We start from the raw sequence: 24,215 nt of genomic DNA on the forward strand, positions 1-24,215 counted from the left end.
TGAGAGAGCACTAACGAGAATACACTCTCAAGGAAGACATTCACACACACTCACACACAGGCACACAAGCACATACTGTACGGATCTGAAGCTCAGTGGAAAGAGAGATAGAGAGAGACACATTCACAATGGGTATGTCTGATTTTTGTTGCTTTTCATTGCACTGGAAGTGAATCATTATGAACTGATATGATTAAATATTATTAATTAGTTATTGACAGTTATTAATAATATGGATGTAAGTTTCTTTTTTAGTTGATGTCAACATGTTCATAATGTAATAATAATAATAGTAATAATAATAATAATAATATCATGCATGGGTTTTCTTAGAGTGTTGTACAATCAGATAATAAAGTATAAACAGTTAAAAAGTAATGGAATAAAAATGCAAAAGGATAAAGCAAAGTCAGGATATGAGTGTTAATAAGTGTGAGGCGGCTAAAAAGAAATAGACAAAGCAAATCAAATAAGATACACATTTTGGTTATAATAAAATGAAACAATAAAGTAAATACAAATTTAAATGATTAGCATTTAAAAAAAATCATATAATCAATTTGGAATGGAACTATATTTGGATTGTTGGGGTAAAGTTCAATAAAATACATGTAATTATGAGTTCTAAAGACATGTTAATGTTAATATTTTAGCTTGATAAACCAATATACATAAGAACGTCTTCTTTACTCTGTTTTTTCCTTCCTTCATTTTTTACATTTATTATTATTTTGATCTTTGTGTATGGCATCTGACATGAGAATTTCGGCATTTTGGCACCCGTGTGTGATGTAATCCAGTGTGTATTGAGTATATTACGGCAATAATTTGGTTGCAAGACGTGTACGGCCTGCCGCTGTGTAAAACCTAAATCGACAATATAATAAGGTGGGTTCCAGTGAGATAAAGGGCTCGAGGATGTGTCACGTAGCGTCTGAGCTCAGATATTTGTGTCTGTAGGCAGAAGCCAGGAAGTGGTTAAGGGAAACAGAAACACAGTACAGTATTGCTGAGAAATGTAGAATCCTGAATCTGATAAATTCACAGCTTTACACCGAGTATCACAAAAAGTTTATCTTCAGGAGGAGAGAGAGATAGGCTTTGATAAGGCGGAATTTAACTAAAATCAAAAGATAATCTGTATCAGCACTACAGTATGCATATAGTATATATATGTAGGTATCATGTGGCAGCAGGTCAAGAGGTCATGAGCTTCATATCTGCATCAGAATGAGGAACAAATCTGATCTTGGTGACTTTATCAGTGGCATTGGTATTGGTGCCAGTGTGGTTCGGGTGTTTGAAAAACTGCAGATCTTCTGGGATTTTCATACACGACAGTCTCTCAGGGAGAGCGTTCTGGAAAAAAAAAAAAAACAAGCAAGAAAGAAACATCCAGTGAGCCGGAGTTCTGCAAATGGGATGGAAACATGGAATGGTTAAAGAGAGAGAGAGAGAGAGAGAGAGGGGTTACGAGAAGGCTGGGGTCACTGATATAATCACTCTTTACATCCAGGGTGAGAAGCATCTCAGAATCTTGATGTGGGTGTCAACCACAAACAGGAATCTGTATAGGAGACTGGAAACCTTTTGTTGTTTGTTTGTTTGTTTGTTTGTTTGTTTGTTTGTGTTTTGCAAAGTTCACCATATAGGAAAATCTCTCAGATCAACAGGATCTGAAACACTCATCGACATCTACACAACAGTTAACATCACTGATCCTTATGCATTGGTTATGCATAACCTTATGATTGGTTTATTGGATCAAATTTATCATATTTACTTTTTTTAACACACACACACACCCTTTTACAGTTAAAGTTACATCTCCTACATGATGCTTAGAATTTGCGAACAGATGGATAACCGTGGTTTCTGAATTATTACTCTACAAGTTAGGGTTCGAATCAGTTTTATGAATCGCTCTGATCCGGTCAGTACATTTCTGGCACAAAAAAATCTCTCTAGAGAGCTGTACGGCTGGGGCTTGGACCACAATTAGAGATTAAAACAATTTACCGCAGCTTGTAACACGATAGAAGGTGTGAACAGAATTTGTGAATAATTAACCGATCCGGATTTGACACGTGAGTCATTTGAACGACTCTCTTAACAAATTCAGTGAATCTCGACGCAGCCGGTTTTTGCCAGAACTACGACTTCGTCATCATGACCCGTTAGCTTCATGCCTTTGGCCGTCCTGAACTTGTTTTCTGCCGCGTAATTTTCCCCGCTTTGTCCTGGGACAAATAGGACCAAATGATTCAGAGTAATTGCACAATGATTCAGCTTGTAAAGGTTTTCCATAAATAAATAAATAAAAAAAAGCATTATAAGCAAGAAAAATCAGTGTACATGCCCTGGGTGTGTATGTGCCCCTGTTTGCCCTTATGTGCATCTGTGGCAATACAGACAAAATGCAGAAGTCAAATAATTAAGAGACCGCCGCAGCACAGGAAGTGTGTGATCTCGAAAGCGCAGCGTCCTCTGATATGTGTGGAAAGGAGCGGTGAAGTGAGGAAGGGGAAGTTGGGTAGGGTGCAGGCCACAGCAAGTCTATAATTTGACACAAAAGCTTTTCTTTGCTTTTTTTTTTGCAAGTAAAGAAGCAAATTCACAACACACACACACAACTTTTGGACAAGTCTAAGATCTGCAAAGTCGTAAGGCAGCAAACTATTTATGTTGGTTGTGTCGCATTTGTAGAGAGTGTATTTGTGTCTGTTACTACACCAACAAAAAAAAAAATAATAATAATAATAATAATTTTCCATATCTGCACATCCTGGAGTGTTTTATTTCTCTTATACAACAGCAATTATTTTTAAATGTTAAAATTTTTGCATGCATTTTTATCCAATTCTATATGAAAAAGTTAGTTCCTGTTTTCACGTGTACTATAGCAGCTATAAAGGGTAGATCTTTCACCGGCGTACTTCCTCCATCCGAAAAAAAAAAAACCCTTCAATCCCTTTAAGAATGACAGAAATGAAGTTAGTGAGTTAATACCATCTGTCTAGTCTGACCTGTGATCTGAAAGTGTGAGCAAAGTGTGAAACTATTGTACTGTATACACGAGGGCCAACCTTAAACTTAAGTATTTTATAGACCAAAGTCAAACACCACACGTCTCCTTCAACCCTCATTATTTTTAGGTCATTGCTATTTCGGATTGCACTGTGACACAGTGCGATACATCATCACTGCAGTCGGGTACCGCGTTCCTCGGCCGCGACACTGATATAAACAGTAATAATTAAACCCAAAAGTTACTCTTAATGTTTAGAATATTGAGACGATGTACAGTAAATACACTACATGCACACGAACGTGTCTGGAAATCCCCGTGCTGTGTTTGTGCAGTAATATTTTATATTAGATTGAGGCATCATGAAGCTGTGGTTTATACACACAGACAGGAAGCAAGGTTTGTAAGCATGCGGTTTCATATTAGAACAGTTCTCTCTCTCTCTCTCTCTCTCTCTCTCTTGTTATTTCAGTCTTTTTTTTTTCTTCTCTCTCAAGTATTTCTGGAAGTAAGAATCAACACTTCTGCACCCTACCACTGCATGCTCGAAGATTGCATGGGCGTTTAATCAGAACACAGAAGTCACTTCTTTGTCACAGCTAATAAAAATAGTCATAATGTTCAGATATCTGTTGAGATCGACAGTATCACCAGTGATAAAGTTAAAGCCATTTCGCTGTATTTTAGATTACGTCTGCAGGGTTCTTTTAGTTCTCCTTTAGCGGTTTTTCTGTCTATTTTGCAAACTGGATCTTTCAAAATAAACCTGCAGTTTTCAGTTATATGCTTTTTAAATTATGGAATTAAGCAACACACTCGTATAAAAAAAATACAATGGTCGGATAAATTAGATAAATAATAAAATGCTAAAAAGTATCCTTTCCTCTTTAAGTTATTCTAGATAAGACTGTCTTGTAAATGTAAGCTATATATATATATATATATATATATATATATATATATATATATATATATATTTTTTTTTTTATTTATTTATTTATTTTTTTTTTTTTACCACCTCACTTGGAGTCCATGGTGGAGGGGGGCACAAACTTTTACACCCCACTGCGTTTAAAGTCAAAACACAAAATACAGCACCACACTTGTGGAACAGCCTGCCACACCACACTCCTTTTTACTTTAAGTACTTCACTTTAATGTCAAATGATGCGTTTTTTATTAGCTTTGTTATTGCTTTTATTAATAACTGAATAAATTTTTTGTATTATTTATAATTTATCTTTAGTCTAGCCATGTATTATATATATAATTTTTTTTTAGAAGTTTCAGACGTACAATTTAGCGACGTTGTACATATAATATTCATATTTGAACCTGAAGTGTTTGAGATATCATTAGAAGAATGTACACTGGGTAAAATTAAAAACAAAAAAAAATGGTCTCATTTCAATTAGCTTGAAAAATAAGGAAATGTGATGATCTGAAATTTTTAGGACGTGCAAACACGGCTTGGCAACTTCACAGGAGCATACTGTATATTTCGCAACGCCCCTCCACTGCAGAGGCATAATTAAGCACCTGGGTATTTGTGTGATCTTCGGTGATAGTTGGGAGTTGTAAGTTAATTTCCTCTAAGCTTATATTCGGATACAACCTTGTCTGTTCTACAGTCTTAGCTGGACTGACGATACATCTGCTCCACCGATCTGATCAGGCATTAACACATTACCACTGACTATCAATTACACCCCGGTAGACTGGTGAGAGGATCACGGTCACCCAAGGCCCACCCATGCCCACAGGGCCCGAAGGCCAACCGTGTGGTCCGATCCCACTGAAAAGCCAATGCAGCACGAATCACTGAGAAAAAAAAAATGTTGGCCAAAATAGAAAGGCACCAGAACACCCAGTGCACCACAGGGTTCAGCAGGCCGAAAGCTAAAGGCTTCCCAATCACATGCACCGTCAATGAGATCCACCGGACCCTATCTTGCAACCCACAGCACAAGTCCAGACACCACGGTACATCCCTGGAGGGGTTCTTCTGCGGAGAAACAACCCCGAGGGGTCAGAGCTGTCCTAGAGGCACAAGGGGAACACACACATCATGTGATGTCTGATTGGTGTATAGTCTTATAGCGAGTCTAATCTGTAAAACTATCATTTAAATGTAAATTCTGATTAATAATTATTCCAAGTTACAGTTTGAATCAGATTTCGGGCGTTTTTTTTTCATCGTTTGACAAGAATTGGCTTAATAGTGAACAGTAACAAACCCTTGATTACCCTGTATTACACACACCGAGTGTTATTTATCTGAAACGTCTTCGAGAAGGCTGGAGGAACGGAACAGCGTCGTTGCAACAGCAGCGTTTGTTTGTACAGCACTCGAATCACCTCAATGCTTTTCAAAGCGCACTGTAGATTTGTGTCTTTGCTGCTTGTGGTTTCACTGAAGACGTACATGTGTGCGTCTGTGCTTGTGCTTGTGTTTGTGTGTGTGTGTGTGTAAAACGCATGTGTAAGTGGAACGCAATCACAAACGCCATCAAACCACTAAAAACAACTGCAGCAGTGTGTATTTCTGTCCTCCTCACCTTTCATACAGTGCATGCGTCTTTATATGGTCATAAAACACCATGGCTCTGTTTTTCAGTCTCGGAGCCTCGTGGAGAAGCGAGCGGTGAAGAGGAACACGTGGAGGTGTGCGAGGAGGAGAGGATGGAGGAGAAGAAGCCATCGATTCAGGTAAGGACGTGATTGAGTGACCTAAACTGGCTGAAACGATCATCCGGTTGCGATAAGTGGCAGTGTGGATATTTATAAGGTCCTCTATATGTTATGACCAGTTTATGGACCAGGTACAGGATAAACACTCCATGTCATGCTGTCAGAGGAAAATAATCAACGATGGTTGGTGTAGAAATGGAAACAGATCCGATAGAACGCATTAATATATAGAAGTGAAGGTTATACATGCTCAGAGCGTGACGGTTATTATTCTAGGTCACTCACTCTGAGACACAATTTCCAGCATGTCCACCAAAAAAAAAAAAGTTGAACAAAACCGGATGACTCTGAACCCTGATAGATGGAAGAAATCCGAATCAGCAGATGTGCACATGTTCAAAGGGCTGCTATGAGTCAGGCCATATTTTGCTCCCGTTTCTCATCTTGCAAAAGTTTTAGATTGACGTGTGTGTGTGTGTGAGTGTGTGTTTCAGTAGGTCAACACTCATCAGTGTCTTAGTTGGATTCCACCTCTGCTGACAGAGGTGGAATGGATGGATGGAATGAGATATTTAGCCAAATCTGGTTTATGGTAACTGGTAAAAATGAAAAAGTCCTCATTGTGGAGTTCATATGATCGATAACTAGAACACGCGCAGTTATTGATTTCTCTTTATGGTTATGTACCACTACATGCCTTAAGCTCTGCCTATCAATTGAAATTACTTTTTCTTTCTTTTTTTTTTTTTTAAAGTGGAGGCACAGTGGCGTAGTGGTTACCACTGTGGCCTCACACCTCCAGTGTCCGAGTTCAATTCCCGCCTGATCTTCTCCCCGTGCTTGGTGGGTTTCCTCAGGGTACTCTGGTTTCCTCCCACAATTCAAAGACATGCAGATTAGGCCAACTGGTGTTTCCAAAGTGTGTGTTCTTGTCTTGTGATAGATTGACAGCCCATCCAGGGTGTATCCCCATCTAGTGCCCCTTAGGATTGGGTCCAGGCCCGCCGTGACCCTGTACGGGATAAGTGGTATAGTGAACGAGTGAGTGTATGTAAAAGTAGGTGTACCTGAAAACTTACAGGTATTGTATTGTTATTTATAGAGAGAAGTTTCAAGTATTTTGAGATACCTAGATTAGCTTCCGTGCATAAAATCGCTACAAGAGTCGTAGAAAAACTCTTTTAAGTCCTCGATCTGTGCTTGCATTGTGACTCACTTGGGAGTGAAATGAAGTGAAGTAAGATTTTATTCTTTTACGTGAGATGTGAGAAGCTGCACATCTCCAGCGGCGAAAGCTGCCCTTCCTGTCAGCGTCCCCTACATTCGCGTCGGGCCGACTTTCGTTCTGAGACATTATTGACGCGTCCCACGCACAGGTTTTTTTTTTTTTTCACGATTCGAAATAATGTGGAAATTTAAGCCAGCTCGCTTACGGCAAGTTTGTCGTATGGGGTTTGTTTTTAGTCGCGGTTTTGTTCGAGGGGGTGGGAGTGGGGGAGGTGGAGCGGTAGTCGGACAACAAGCTGCTTCCTGTTTGAAACCGGAACGTCACATTCAACAGCCTTGCGGTCTGAAATATCAACGAAATACCTTCTCTTGCTCTTGAAACGTCTGGAGTAATAATAAAGTGTAAATTTCACAGTTAACTTCTGCAACTCTGGTTTTGACTTGCGTACAGATTTTCTTCGTATTGCAGAACTTCCCAGATTTGATTAACCTTGCGGATTCCAAGTATTAAAAAAAAAAAAAAAAAAAAAAAGGAAAAAAAAAACTCAACTTCTTTCTTCGAAACTGGGTTTTGTCAATTTCACAGGAAGTGTTTGTGCAGACGCCAGCCTCTGAACGCTTGCGGGTGAAATTTCACTGAAGACGAGCCAAATCTGGTCAGAAGCAACGTGTTGACAATGAAGCTACGATAAAAGCGGCTGCGTAGAGGACTCTATGATACTTTTGACTCATTTAGGGTTACCCCTTTGTGGCCCACATTTGCAATATTGTCCCCTTGACAGAACACAGAACTGGTTTCAGCTTTGTCTTCCAAGTGACTCATTGTGCTACCAAGAGAAGGGACCCACATCTTCAATATTACTCAGCGGCAGCAGCAGCCAGCTCAATGCTGACGACCTTAGTCATTTCAGAGGTCTGCTTCTGGGAAGCTCTGATCTCTCTGAGGAACTTCAATTCACTCTGAAACCCTGAGAGTGAACTTTATTTACGTGAGGCCCCCCTGAACGACCGCTGCAGACGTCAAACGGAAAGTCGAGGGTTTACTGTACAGTCACTAGTCTTCGCCCAGCCGACTGTTGGTGCGGGTTTTTAATTTAAGAAACTTAGACTTTGGTCTATTGAAATCGTTTTTATGGGAAAATTTCAGCATCCAGCGCTCTAAAACCGTCCCAGAGTAAACTCTGCATGCATATTCCCGCATGGACATTTTATTAGAAACACCACCAATGAACATTTGCACCTTCTTTTAAAATTCCAATGATGTGTTTGGATCTGGTGTCACGATCGCGGATGCATTATCATGCTCACGGCAGCTACGTTATCAGCACTTAGATAGCCTGTGGCGGTCAAATGATGTTTGTTTGTTTGATATCAATGGTTCTAGTTTGTGCCAGGAAAAAAACATTCCCCGCAGCATGACACCACCCCCGCCAGCCTGAACTGTTCTCACCTCGAGAGATATCGGGGTTTATCTGATAAGACGAGTTTTTTTTTCCCCCTCTAAAATCTTTAACTGTCTGCATTCAGTGAGCCTGTGCCTGTCAGGTTCCTGTTTTTAGCTTGAAGGAACCTTCAGTGTTGAGCGTTGTGCAGTTCCTAGTTGTGAGATGCTTTTCTGGTCAAAACAGCTATAATGACTTTCAAAGATGTCTGTTAAAGTAACATGCTGTAGCTTGCAAGTCATTTTTTCTTTTTACGGGTTGAAAACCGTTATTCTGCCAGTTTGTGCAGACTTGTCCAAAAATGCTACCAGAGTCTATCGATTTGTGCTACTCTTTCAGAAAAATATTGAATGCTTAAAGGTTAAATGTACCATAACAGGAAGTGGAGCAGTTTTTTATACTTTCTTGTAATATATTTATTGGAGAAATTGGGTAGCATATTTTGATAGACAAATATTCTTATCAAATAATGCCTCCAGTACCTAATCGATAAAATTAGTGAAACAATTTCTAAGCTCGTCAGAATCGTTAAGCTGCAAACAAGATAGTTAGCATGACAGTTTAATATTTTAAAATAAGCATATGGGCTTCATTCGTAAAAACAAACAACAAAAAAACGTACTAGAACATCAAGGAGAATCTATTGTTTGTCACATTCAGTCCAAATGAGACTTGATCTAGAGACATGCAGATACAATAGTACACCAAACACTTCACATCATAAAGTAGTGATAAATGGAGCAAATATGGCTCAGTGGTTAAGTTGTTGGACTACTAGGTTCAAACCCCAGCACCACCAAGTTGCCACAACCAAGGGCCCCTTGAGCGAGGCCCTTAACCCTAAACTGCTCATATCTATAATGAGAAAGTCACTCTGGATAAGGGCGCCTTCCAAATGCCGCAAAAGGTAAATATAATGCATGTAGCATTATATTAATATCGCTGGTGCTAATATTGTTAGCATGGTGATCACGATACAACCAGGGACGACACTTATAACATTGCAGCCATGCTATGAAAGGACTCAAGGCAAAAGCCTAGCTTTAGTATTCCAATGCGTCCACGACGCAGTGACGTGTCCTATAACGCCGCGATCGTCTGCGAGACTTCAGAAAACCCAAATCACACTCGCAGCGCAGGATATTTAGTTTTATTGAACAACAGCTTTCAAAAGCAGAAGCGACGCCTCACTGACTCTTTTTAGCGTCTCGTTCTGCCCCGTCACTTTTGCTTACTTCTTGAAGAAATAACGACAGAGTCAGCTGCGTCGTTCTGCTTCAGGCGTCAGGACATGTGACCGGGGTTACGGGTCGTCTTGGTGGAGACGTGACGATTGTGTTTTAGGAAGGAAGGCGACACACGAAGGAGATTCGTTTGCTAATTTATAGGACTGAATTTACAAATCAGGCAAAAAAAAAAGGAGATGGGGGAAATAAAAAGTGTAGGTTCCCTGGAACAACAGAGATCTGTCTATCTGTCTATCTGTCTGTCTATCTGTCTATCTGTCTGTCTATCTGTCTATCTGTCTGTCTATCTGTCTATCTGAAAAGCAATACAAGACTTACAGGATATGACCTGACACATTAACATTTCGCTTCTCTACTCAGAAATCCTTCACACTTATGACCCATCTCGTCTGACTCACTTTTTAACGGATTACAAAAAAAAAATTTTTTTACTCTCTTTTTCCACTCGGTACTTTTTTTTTTGTTGTTGTTAGCTTGTACGTCATGTCACGCAACTCCCCGTCTGAATAATATCAGGTGAATTCTGGAGCGAGCAATCTCTTACTGCCACATCGACCACAATTCTTTCCTCACTTCATAAAAAAACGGTTGAGCGTATGATTGATCCTGTGACAGTTGGTGTGTGTTTGTGCTGCCCTGGTGTTTTTCATTTCCTGCTCTGTGGCCTGCCTCTCACTGAGCCTCATTGTCTTCGCTTTTTATTTATTCTGCTTTGCCACTTAAGCACACTTCCACTTTTGGCTGCACCGCACTAGACAATATGGGAACTTTTATTTATTTATTTATTTATTTATTTATTTATTTATTTATGATGATTCGATAAGACTTAACGTCGGGTATTAGCTCATATCCGCTCTGGGAAAAGAGATGGTTAGAGGTTTGTAATAAATACATCAGTAAAATAAAAAGGAAATGATTTATACTGATTGCGGCTATAATGCTCAGCTCGTTACGATAAGCGCCGTGCTTCTGATACATGTTTGTATTTTTGCACATGAAGTCATTTACTAGTACTTCTGCTGGGGTTTTTGGTATGTTTTTTTTTTTTTTCCGATCACACTGCTACTTTCATTTTGTACAATATTTTACATTCACATCATGCATGTACATATCATGCTTCTGCCTTTTAATCAGGATCCTTTCTAAATTGATCTCTTTTTTAGAGTAACATTTAAATTTTCTGGGGAGAATTTTTACAAGTCACACATAAAAAAAAAAATCCCATGATTAATTAAATACTACGATTACAATTTTTTGTAATAACATGATCATTTTAAGGTGCAATTTTCCCCATCGAATTCCAAAAGATTTCAAACATATACTTTCTTTTTTGCCATCCATACAGGACATCATTAACAATTAAAACGAGGATTTGAGTAACTTACAATGGTTTAATGATGTTCTCAAAAAAAAAAAAATAAGACAATCAAGATAATAAGAATCATTTGTTCACTTTTTTATTTTTAAAATGTCCCTACAACAATCGATATTTAGTATGAAGTCCTTTAAAATCTTTTAAAAACCTGCTCGATGGCTTCCTGAACATCATGGACAGAAATGTAATTAGCCACAGAAGTTCATATTTCCTTTCAGAATTCCTGAGTTTTGGTCATTTTTCTGCAAAACACCAAACACCCACGAGGCGACACCACGGCTTTAGAAAGTCAAAAATCCTGCCAGGTATTTGTTCCATCCATTAATTAAACCAGCTGATTTAAATTAGAACAACTTTTCAGCCAGATAGGTGAGAACTCATTAGTGACATCACATGTTTTGTGGACAGAGAGAGCTGTAACACATGGCATACAGTATGTTGGTTTAATCCTTTTGTCCATGCTGTAGCTCTATCCTCTTCTGACTTACTTACAAATTCTACTTAAAGACAAGATTTAGCAGCGACCTTCGTTTGTAACCTGGGGATTACCTGTGACTTTATTTATTTATTTATTTATTTAATTATTTTTGAGAACAAGCATTACAAAGCTGCTTAAATCACCCTGTTAAAATGTGACGGGTCCCCGGGTTTTCAGCTCGGCTCTTGTTCACGTGTTCCGTCTGTGTCAGTGTGGGTTTCCTCTACAGTTCTCTGGTTTCCTTCCACCTCCAATCAACATCCAGGTGGATGGGCTAACGTACTGTAAATGAACACCACCACTTATGTGTGTGTGTGTGTGTGTGTGTGTGTCCCTATCCAGTGTTCCCGGTATGGGCTCTGGGTTAAAAAGCTGTTACTGAAAATGAGTGAGTCAGTGACAGCACCGGATGGAGATAATTTCCAAATTCTCTCAACTATTCTCCTACATTCTGACCTTAAGCCCTCTTTAAATGTAAAGATTGCACATCTGACATGATAGTTTCATCATTCCAGCAATTACCCAGTTTCACCAGCCTGCTTTCTTTCTGACCTCTTCGTCTTCTAGTTACGATACGTGTACAGAGCAAGCCTCGAGTGTAATATAGATTCAGATTTGCATCAGCTGTTTTTTTCTTTTTTTTACAGGAAATTAATTACATCATCTGTACAGTACTGTGAAAAAGGTCTTGACTTCCTCCTCATTTCTTCATATTTTACTTTCAAAGCTCCAGACTTTCTTGTAATTTTACTGTAGTGCTGAGGAATAGTTCTCCAGGCTTTCTGAAGGACCTGAAGTTTTTCGTCTCTCATTATGTTTAGCCCAGTCCCTGTACCTCCGCAGTTTTAGAGCTTTTTTTATTTGTTAAGCCACGCAGCAACCTATGGATCATTCAAGCATTCAAAACTCATCTAATTTAAGTTATGATCCAGTGAGAAACAGGTGCAGGTAATTATTATACTGATGATGCTGAATGCTGAGTGGGTGGAACAGACGAGAGGGGAAATGAGGTCGCTGCTGAGGCTGTTACATAAACAATCCATTTTTTTAAAAACGTATCTTTAGGCGGTTTGCAGCCTGTCGCACTAAAACATTTTTTTTAGTTTAATATAAAATCCTTACAAACACCACCAAAATCCTAAATTTTATAATTTATTTAAAATATAAAATCATGTTTTCGAAAAACAAAAAAAACAAACAAACAAACAAACAGTAATAATAATAATAACGTTAATAAATTGGTCATTGAATCCAGAGCAATCATCAATCATGAATCTAATGTTTAGAAGAAAAAAAATGAATACAGTACATAACATACATAACAAAATCTAATCCAAAAATATACAAATCAAGGTTAAATGCAAAGGACTAATGTGTAAAAAGTTAAACGTAAATATGAATATAAATTAATCACATGTAAAAGAATTCAGTTGAAAATCAAGGAACTTTGTACACAACTAACATGAAAAAAAAATTTAACCAATCTTGTGCAAAATGTGTTAAATGACTCATTTGCAAGATTCCGTTGCGAACAGAAAGGCATCATGAGCAAAAGAGTCACATGTAAATGTAAATGAATTTAATAAAAGAGTCAGTCGTGAAAATAAAGGAATCATGTACACAAGTCACTTATGAACAACAATGTATATAAAAGAAATCAAAGGAATCGTTTGTAAGAGTCACTTGTGAATTTTGGAGTTGTGTGTAGGTGAAATAAAATCCTGTAAAATAAATAATTATTATCTGAAACAATCTGACGTGTAAAACACTGAAATTATGAAATAAATGAATCGTGTAAAAACTCACATATGAATTTAACGCAATTGTTAGAAAGAGTCACATGTGCCAGAGTCACATGTCTGTTATAAAGGAACCATGTGCTATAATTCTAGTGAAAATAAATAATTCTTGTGGAAGAGTACGAACACTAACTTTTCGTAAAATTTTTGCATCATCAATAACACATGATTTCTTTATATTTGCGAGCGACTCGTGCATGCGATTCTTTTGTGATTTACGATTTATTTATTTTAAACACCGTGAAAAGTCAAAATCTGGAGTCCAAATTTGAAATTTGAATTATGTAATACTTCATCATTTGCTATTTGTAAATGAATTGCAAAGCCACACATCAAGGCTTGATGCACTTAAGTGGTAATGAACACACACCTTTATATTACAGTGAAAAACAAATGCAAATGTGCCTTCACAGCTCGCCCAGAGATCTCTCCTTTAATTCAGGACACGTATGTACACGTACAGTATGTGTGTTACAGTAAGTGTGTGACGAGTTTCTCATGCCCTGTATATACAGTGTGTGTGTGTGTGTGTGTGTGTGGTGTGTGTGAGATGAGAGTGAGAGTGAAGCAGAAGCCTCTCTCTCTCTTTCTGTGTGTGTGTGTGTTTGTGTGTGTGAAACCCCCGGTGTGTTTCGCTTCAAACAGGATGATAGCTTACGTGTTCAAAGCGGTGAAAAAAGAAAAAGAAGAAGAAAAAAAAACACATTCTCAGTTTTACTATGAATCGTCCCGGAAAGAGATGATATGAACCCACATTCACCTGAAATTTGAGGAGATGATGAGAAAGTGAATCAGATTGTTTTTTTTTTTTTTTTGATGTGAGAATTTTGTTTATACGAAAGTGAAATTTTAAGCAACTGAATCAATCAAAAGATAAATAAATAAATAATTAATTAAATAAATAAATAAAGGTGCCTTCTTGAAACAATGCTGAAATTCCCATATTTCTCATAAAATCTAAATAAAATGTAAGTATTTAACACAGCAACGTGTTTTCTTTTTCTTCTTTTTATTAGTTCAGAGAAATGTCGACTTCAGAACTGACCAATGGGAGCGCACAGGAGTCCAAGCCCGGCCAATCAGACAGCGAGGAGAGGACGTTTGTCATGAACTTGTACCAGTTCATGAAGGAACGGGGCACGCCCATTGAGAGAATACCTCATCTCGGATTTAAACAGAGTGAGTAAACAGTCTGAGTGGTTGGAACAGACGAGCGGGGAGACGAGGCTGCTGCTGACGTTGTTATATAAACAGACAGTTTAAAAAATAATTTATTTATCATTTCTTCAATTTAATCTACTTTATTGTATTTTACTTAATATGGGGAGATGAAGCAGGGGGGTCAAGACTTTTGCTCAGCGCTGTATTTAAATTCTGATTCTGAACATTTAATCTAAATTCTGAAAATTGTGCACATGCACTGTAAGTCTTAATTCTCTTATTTAAACATTTTTATGCATAGAGTTTACATAAGAGCTCAAGACTGTGTAAAATGACATGAAAATATGATATTTATTTGATATTAAGAGTTTTAAATGCAAGCTGTTTCCAATAAACCTGGTAATGAAAATCGAGCAAATTTGGGGTTGCAATGTGCATCAAAAAATATGTTGAAATAAAAAATATGGATTTAAATTTAATTAAGTTTAGTATTGCTTTAATAAACTTTAAAAAAAATACCCTTAAATTTTTAACACTAAATACTTTATCCTATCCTGTTCGCACGGACGCGGATTAGTCTTAGCCTTGGCTTGGCTTAAAACTTTTGCAAAATTTCAGTGCAAAATTGTATTTTATAAAATGAACATGCCTTTTTTTCTGATATCTCCTGTGCACATTTCTGGCCACAAGACTAAACAATGCAATCAAATTTGACTTTTAATTTAATTTCCTCTTTTCTTTGTTTTATACTTCCAGGTTGTTGTTGTTGTTGTTGTTGTTGTTGTTTTCCATCTTATTATTTTTGGAGCCTTATTGGTGCTACTAAAATTGAAAACATTTCAGTCATCTAAAACGTTTGCACGCTGCCAGTCTGATGTAGACGTCCAAAAAAAGGATGCGGTTCGTCATCTCTTCCTGTTAGAGAAGGTGCTGCTTAGCCACGTGTAGTGATGAACAGGAGGTACTGGCCTCTGTAGAGCAAGGTGCATGCTTTGAAAAAAGAAAAGGGGAAAAAAAAAAAGAAGCCTTTTTACCGTTTCATTAGATCATCAAGGGTTCTTAGTTCCAACAAAACATGATTTCAAAACTTTTTACGCCAACACTACAGTAGGGGAACGTCAAAAAAAAAGTATATGTTGTTGTTGAATTTTGACTTTTTTAAACTGATGTTTGTTTTAAAAAAAATGGAAAAGAAAAAAAAGGAAAAAAAAGAAAGAAAAGTCATTCACATCAAATCATTGAATTACTTTGGCCTGACCAAATGCTGTTTAACTCAGTTTAATAATATCATTAATGTCACCAAAGATTCCAATGATAATGTCTGTTTAATATTTCGATAATATCAGCTGCTAGCTTTAAGCGCGTCTTACTATTATTATTACGTGTTGTTGACACTAACGTCCTCATTTTAATGTAAAACCACCAACCTGGACCTACAATAAATTACCATTCAAATTTCTTCTCTTTACATAATTGACCAAATCGAGGGTGAATATTAAAACTGTTTTGTCTTTTTCAGTTAACCTGTGGAAAATCTACAATGCTGTGGAGTTACTCGGAGGCTATGAGTCGGTAGGTTTGTGCGCACACCCAAACACATGCACGCACACACACACACACACACACACACACACACACCTACCAGCCCTCCACCTGCTGCACCATAAAGTCTCATAAATAGCTCTCACAGCTCGCTTGCGTACTGAGCACCTCACAGCTTCTGGACGGCATTTCTTTGAAATAGAAGTTAGTTAGTTTTTTTTTTTTCTTTTTTTGCGGCCATCACTCGACTCGGGCTCTGAAGTGGAAACTCGAGCTTGTCCTGAGCTCACGTTGAAAGCAGTGGCCGTTAAAAACCACAACGAGAGCTCAGAGCGCGGGTCCTCAGACTTCCCTCTTCAGACATCCTGAAGCTTTGCTTTTTGCAAGACCCTCTGCCCACCTCTGCTTCTTTGTAGCGCTCACTCAGAAACTTTCCACTTGCTCGAGTGTGTGTGTGTGTGTGTCAGTGAGTGTGATGAGTGTGTGTGGTTAAAGCTAGATCTTGACACTTCATCCAGCTTTATTTCACGTTTTCGGGCCAAAGATCTGAGGAGAGCCAACGTGAAACATCTGTTACCTTGTTTTAAGTATTCTTAGAAGAAAAGAAAACCCTAAATCACAAAACTAACACACTTTAGTGAAAGTACACTCAGAATAAAAGATACAGATGTGTGAGAAAATTTGTTAAACATGCTAAATCGTAGCGCTATGACTAACCAGATCAGATTAGTTTAGAAAAGATAATCAGGCAGATATTGTGTTACTCATAACACACCATGACACAAACACACAATCACACAATTAGTCACCACGGGTTTATCTGTGTGACCCCGAGAGAGAGAGAGAGAGAGAGTAAATCTTAAAGGCTTAAAATCATGAGATTATTAATCAAAATACAGAAAAAAAAAGAATTTCACTGTTTTACGTGAATGCTGAATTCTGATTGGATGTTATCTAATACTAATATATCACCGTTTCCATAGCAACAGCACATGTATTTCAGACACTCGTGATAATTGGTGATAATTTGGTGAAACGTTCTAAAAGGAAATGTTCAATTACAATTCATGGAAGGAGTCTCCAGTGTCAGAGCTCCAGTGTAACTGTTGCGATTTTAAGGTTTTGTTTTTTAGTAATTTTCAAAACAGATGAGTTTCTTTTAGCAGAATGCAGGTGTTTAATGAGATTAAATGTAACTGTAAAAGGATTATAAAATAAGAAAAAAATGTATGAGTTGTAATGATCGGTTGTGAATAAGACGAAGAAAATTCTTACTTTTAATTTGCTTGTGTAGCACTTTTAAAAAGTTCTTTATCGTTAAAATTATCATTATTATTATTATTATTATTATTATAAAACACTTATACAGGGATGTGCGGTTTGAGGACAATAATCAACTGTGGAGCTCATTTCATATTGCTACAATATCTTGTTATAATATAATATAATATAATATAATATAATATAATATAATATAATATAATATAATATAATATAATATAATATAATATGTAGGGAATATCAGTGCTTGTGGGCTGTGTTCTCACTTTGTGTGTGTGTGTGCGTGCAGGTGACAACCAGGCGGTTGTGGAAGAACGTGTATGATGAACTGGGCGGCAGTCCGGGCAGCACCAGCGCCGCCACCTGCACTCGCAGACATTACGAAAGGTAAACTCCATCATCCTGACAGGAAATAATCCCAAATTGAATGTTAACATTAATGATGCAGTTCAGGAGGTATGGTGGGTTAGGGGATTCGTGCCATCACCTCGCACCTCATTGTCAGGGGTTCGAATCTCACCTCTGTGTGCATGGAGTTTGCATGTTCTCTTCCCATGCTTGGGGGGTTTCCTCCGGGTTCTCGGGGTTTCCTCTCACAGTCCCAAGACTTGACTGATTGGTGTTTCCAAAGTTCCAGTAGTGTGTGATTAGGTGTGTAAGTGTGTGTTTGTCAGGGTGTACCCAGTTCTCTGGGATGGTCAGATGTACTGCGTATTTCTTATTATAAGATTACAGAAGAAAACAAATATAAGATTGTTAATCTTAGTTCTAAGCGTGTTTTTAGCATTTATTTTCTCATTGTGTCCCAGATATTTTGCTTATTTCTAGAAATTAATACTTAATTTTTTGTCATCTAGTCATTTCTAGAATTTATTTTCATTTTCGGTGACAGCAAGTTTTTAATAATGAATTTAATACATGCCAGATTATCGCACTGCATTATCATTATCATTATCATCATCATCATCATGATAACTCTAATTGGTCATTATCAGTCATCATCATCATCACCATGAACATCTCCATCCTCATTTTTATAATCCCTATTAATCATTATCATTCAGCGAGAAAAGGTGTACAGGACAGTGGTGAATCCAGCAATGCTATACGGCTTAGAGACAGTGGCGCTGAAGAAAAGACAGGAGGCAGAGCTGGAGGTAGCAGAGCTGAAGATGTTGAGGGTCTCCTTGGGAGTGACAAGGATGGATAGGATCAAGAATGAGTTTATCAGAGGGACAACCCACGTTAGATGTTTTGGAAATAAGGTCAGAGAGGCCAGATTGAGGTGGTTTGGTCAGACGAGGAGAGATGGTGAATTTATCAGTAGAAGGATGCTGAGGTTGGAACTGCCAGGCAGGAGGTCTAGAGGAAGACCAAAGAGGAGATTTATGGATGCAGTGAGTGAGGACATGAAGTTAGTTGGTGTGAGAGAAGAGGATGCAGAGGATAGGGTTAGATGGAGGCAAATGATTCGCTGTGGCGACCCCTGAAAGGGAACAGCCGAAAGACAAAGAAGATTAATCATTATCATCATTTTCATTATCATCATCATTATCATCATTCATCATCATCATTCATCACTATTATCATTATCTCATTATCACCATCATCATTCATTCCCACCATCATCATCATTCATTATCACCACCATCATCATCATCACCATCTTCATTATCACCATCATCATCATCAACATTCATTATCACCATCTTCTTCATCATTCATTATCACCACCACCATCATCATCATTTATCATCATCATCATCACCATCTTCATTATCACCATCATCATCATCATCAACATTCATTATCACCACCATCATCATCATCACCATCTTCATTATCACCACCATCATCATCATCACCATTTTCATTATCACCATCATCATCATCATCAACATTCATTATCACCACCATCATCATCATCACCATCTGCATTATCACCATCATCATCATCATCAACATTCATTATCACCATCTTCTTCATCATTCATTATCACCACCACCACCATCATCATTTATCATCATCATCATTCATTATCACCATCTTCTTCATCATTCATTATCATCATCATAATTCATTATCATCATCATCATCATCATCATCACCATCTTTATTATCACCATCATCATAATTCATTATCACCATCTTCTTCATCACCACCACCACCACCACCATCATCATTTATCATCATCATCATCATCATTCATTATAACCATCATTATTCATTATCACCAATATCATCATACTCATCGTTTTTTTCCTAATTCATTATCATCATCATCATCATTCATTATCACCATCATCATCATTCATTATCACCATCATCATCATTATTTATCACCATCATCATCATACCCATCTTCTTCATCATAATTCATTTTCACCGTCATCATAATCATCATCCTCATTTTAAAATTCTTCTGATCAAATACTACACAGATATTATAAACTCATAGAAAAAAAAATAGATTGTAATACAGTAATATTGTCCTGAGACATGTTTTTGTCTTTATGATGATGAAGGCCAGTTCCAGTGTAAAGGATGTGACATTCTGACTCAGATCATTAAACAAACAAGCCTCAGCTCACAGGCACACTTAGTATCAGTAGATTAATCACCACAATGTTTAATATAAACCCCTTAACCATTTATTCATTCATTCATTTATAACTTTTTTCATCTTCTATAGCGCTTATGTCTGGAGCCTATCCCAGGAGAGGTACACCCTGGACAGGGTGCCTAGAATAGGAGAAAAGGGAAAAGGACCAAGTTAAAGCTTTATCAGTATGAGCAGTTGTAGCATTTTAGTGTGTTTTTTATTTTAGTTTAGTTTTTCCCCCCACAGTAAGGTTGACTGTCGCATGGAAAGGACCCAAAGTCATTGATCAAACACAATTAAAAATAATAATATCATAGAATTACTCATACAGCATTAATTTTCCAAAAGCTCACATCTTCCAGTCGAAATCAGAGCAGTAAAGCGATCTCGGTCGGTTTGTGGTTCATGAAGAGTTTCAGAACTGAAAACTAGCCAAAAACCTGGTTGTTGTGATTTTGCAAACAGGGCTTTTAACCCCCAACCTCACGCAGTTTACACTGGGTTCAGACTGCAGCTCTGTTAGTTGTGGATTCAAACATCACCCAAAGACATCATCCCAGGTTCTGTCACGGAGCTTACAGGAACACAAGACTGAGTATTTTACATGTACTCATGCTTGTGTCTTTTCGTGCTCTCTCACCAGGTTGGTTCTACCATACGAAAGGCATCGGAGGGGAGAGGAAGACAAGCCACTTCCTCCATCGAAACCTCGTAAACAGTACAAGAGAAGTGAGGAGAGCAAGGGCAAACCCGAGAGCAAGAAAAGGCGGAGGACAGACGGAGACGAGACAGAGGTAAATGAAAAAGGTCTCCTGCAAAGCAGCGTTCGGTTCAGGGCTTTCGGGACGAATCCGAACACTCTGTGCTATACACTGCAGCTCTGTTTGCAGAGTCGAAGCTAGAACCTGAATTGCTCGCACACATTAATGCCACTCTGAGCAATACCACAGGAAGCCAGACAAGATAAAGAACGTTGTGATTAACTTCGGATGAACTTCCTGTGTGCTATATCTCAGTCATGTGAGATGTTCGTCCTGAGAAAAACCTAAAGATTTTCATTCAGCACAATTTTATGATGTGACGTGCTTCTGAGCTGGTTTACTCTCCTCAAAGTTTCCTCAAAGGTTCTTCAAAGGTTCTTTGGATGAGTAACTGTCCTCAGAACATTTGGAACCATTCCCCCTACAGGGGAAAGCCCTTTTCCATGGGGACGTTTCCAAAGATAAGATCATAACTCTTGCAGTTCTGTTTTGACTATTTTCCTAAACTTTCCTCTAACATGTTTGTGTGTTTTGTTCATCAGGAAATTCTGAGAGGCAGCCATCTCTGTGAGAGAGGAGTCTGTTCTCACTCTGGACCGTGGCCAGTTCCCTCAGAGCATTCGGACAGTGACCAGGTCTCACCTCGAGACATGTGCCTCAGGGAAAAGCCTCTTCTTCAGCCGCTAGTGCCCGCCCTGGTTATATCCCCTCTGGAGAAGAAGAAGCGTCTAGCTCAGGCGAGCTTGAGTTTAGCGCCTCCTGCTGGCCTGGAGGACGGAACCGAGCCTGAGAGACCTTCTGTGATTCACCTGTCAAATTTGTCTACACCTTCTGGACGCGTAAGCCACACCTCTGACGGCTCACCCTTGCCTCTGTCCTCTCCATCCTCCTCACGGAGCCCCTCTCCGTTCTCCGTTTCCTCGGAGGACTGTGTGGCCGTGTCGACCCAGAAGACGACCGCTACGGAAACGGAAAAGCAGAAACAACCACGCTTCGGAGCTTTGCCTGAATCCGTAGTGCGTGCCTGCCAGCCTTTACCCATCATCCACTCGTACCCCTGCCCAAAAGACATGTCCACTCTGTCACGCCCGCTTCACCACAACTTCCATGATGTCACATCCACAGATCCAGACAAAACCCAGAGACACTCAGCGCTCAGAAAACCCGTCCCCATGTCTCTAGGCCAGGCCTGCTGTTGGCCTGCTGTTGGCTCGAGCTTCAACAGGGTCGTCCCTCGCTCCCGTGACCCCTGGAGGCCTATGTCATTGCAACCACTTTACAAATATCCGGCCCAGAACCCCAAGAGGCCAAGCAGTGCTGAGACACACATGAAGAAGCTCCCATCTCCTCTACGCTTCTCAGAACGAAAGGACAAATCCAAGGCCGCGCCGCCCCAGCAGTACCTTGTGCACCAAAACGGATTGCCCCAATTGCCGGGTTACCTGGTGCCAGGCTTCAACCGGATCAGGGCAGATGCCCTGGAACACATGAAAGCTTTTCCTTTCCCACCTGTCATTGTCCCTGCTCATCTCAGCATCCCTCTGTCTCAATCACATTCCACACATCCCATGCAGAATCCCTTCTCCGGGCAGTATGACCCCACGATGCGGCCGTACCCGTACACAGTGCCAGTCTGGCCACCACCCTCTGGGTACAACATAGCAACACTGCAGCCGTATTAACCCAGACTGCTTTTATCTCCACGGACTGGGATTTCTAGGGGTTCTAGCCTGGACCGGGTCATGGTCAAAATAATAATGTAGCTCATGATTGCTGTATGAGAAAAATCCCACTGATGGGATTCGCATAGGTGAATTTTATTTTGTATTAACCTCCATATGACATTTTACTTCCTCTATGATGACTTGAATCTCTTGACAAATGTGTGGGGTTTTTTTTTATATCTGTTTGTTCAGCCTGACTTAAAATCTAGATTTAATCACACCAGATTACGCCAGTAGTTCGGGACCAAAACGATATTTCGTTGGTTTTCGTCAGCAGCAGCATTTTTCATAGTAAGGGTTTTTTTACTCTGTCTCTCTCTCTCTCTCTGGTGATGTGATAGAAAAGTCTTCTTTTTAAGCACTTAATAATGTAAATTAATGCAACTGTGACTAAAATATAAGAAATGAAAAGTAATAATAATAATAATAATAATAATAATAATTTCAATCAGAATTAAACAGAGTATTGACAATCCATTACTTCGCACTACTGACTCAATCCCTGTTTTAAAAATATCACACAATGAAGTAATGTATATTTTTACTGTGTCTATATAGTATTTTATTATTTTATTAAATACATTTGCTTTGTATAAAATTTGTTCTCAAGTTTGACAAAGGTGTTTCATAATACTGTACACTGAAAGAACTGGACAGTTTCGATACCCTCCAGTTCATTTAATGGAAGCAATCTAAGGTAAATATGATTGATAATGTAGGAACAATGTTCCAGATGCTGTCGCTGTGCTGTTGTTTGACATTCGTTGCTTCGCTGGTTATGCTGCAAGGGCATCTGACAAACCTTGTAGAGATTTTGCAGTTGTTGTAATGTTGTAGCGCCCCTTATTGGCCAAAGTGCTGACTCCGAGTGTCTCTCTCTCTCTTTCTATGTTTTATTTTTAAACTTGTGAATCATTAATAAACAAAATACCAAAATACATGATGCATTTCTGAATATTTTTATAGTGTTGATTGTCTGCAATGATTTTAATAAAGCATGGACAACCCTTTGTGTTCAAAAAGACTGAATTTTGAACGAGATGTTTGTCTCCTCCTCTATCGTGATGTGATTCCAGTCTGATCATCACTCAACATTGACACATTTAAAAAGATGTATTTGTAACTGTATTAATAAGCCATGGCATTAAAATGGACTCATAGATGCAGTAGTGCAAATACAACATTTCAAGATCCACTTTCAAGATGTTATAGCTTTTTCATCTTGTTGGCCAGGCCTTCCATACTTTTACACTGAATGTCTATTTAGTGTCCCACCATCTCTCAGTCGATAAAGATTTATCTTTTTTTTTTTTTTTTAAATCTGGAGAAGATTAAAATATACACTTAGATGTTATTTTACAACTGGCAGCCGGTTATCTTTTATTTTATAACTTTACAGATATTGCCTGCTTCCTGAATATTTGAACTCGGTCATGCATGCAGTGTATGTATGTGTGATTCACACAGATCTATTTGAGGCAGAGTGTGTGTATGGGTCCTTTACATTACTTTTGTTTGTTTTTGTATAAAAATAATATACTTTATTCATTGAGTTTCTTGCTATTTTGTATATGATGATTGAGCCATAAAAATCATTAACAAAAAAAAAAAAAAGTAATACATTTGAGCATTTTTACACAGGGTTATGGAAATATGGATATGTGAGAGAAATGTTAATAATAATAATAATAATAATAATAATAATAATAATAATAACAACAGGTTGCATGGTGGAGTAGTGGTAATCACTGTCACCTTGCACCTTTGTTTGATTCCCGCCTCGGAGTCTGTGTTCATTGAGTTTGCATGTTCTCCCTATGTTTGGTGGGTTTCCTCCAGGTGCTCCGGTTTTCTC

The 24,215-nt window shown here is 38.5% G+C and overlaps 1 protein-coding gene across 1 annotated transcript; it reads left to right on the plus strand.

The window, feature by feature from the left end:
* On the plus strand, positions 1-23,298 carry arid5a (AT rich interactive domain 5A (MRF1-like)). The gene is made up of 7 exons (XM_053504029.1): positions 1-132; positions 5,646-5,737; positions 14,304-14,466; positions 15,968-16,020; positions 17,561-17,658; positions 20,519-20,669; positions 21,179-23,298. The coding sequence occupies exons 1-7, from the start codon at positions 129-131 to the stop codon at positions 22,316-22,318; spliced, it is 1,701 nt and encodes a 566-aa protein (XP_053360004.1). The 5' UTR covers positions 1-128; the 3' UTR covers positions 22,319-23,298.
* Positions 23,299-24,215: the final 917 nt, after the last annotated feature.

Source organism: Clarias gariepinus, chromosome 9, assembly GCF_024256425.1.
Source record: "Clarias gariepinus isolate MV-2021 ecotype Netherlands chromosome 9, CGAR_prim_01v2, whole genome shotgun sequence".
In the NCBI taxonomy this organism is placed as follows: Eukaryota; Metazoa; Chordata; class Actinopteri; order Siluriformes; family Clariidae; genus Clarias; species Clarias gariepinus.

What these genes read in the sequence shown, in the direction of transcription:
- arid5a (XM_053504029.1), top strand. An exon ending in AGAAGAAGCCATCGATTCAG is followed by an intron (nt 5,738 to 14,303) that starts GTAAGGACGTGA and finishes TCTTTTTATTAG; the next exon opens with TTCAGAGAAATGTCGACTTC. An exon ending in ACTCGCAGACATTACGAAAG is followed by an intron (nt 17,659 to 20,518) that starts GTAAACTCCATC and finishes CTCTCTCACCAG; the next exon opens with GTTGGTTCTACCATACGAAA.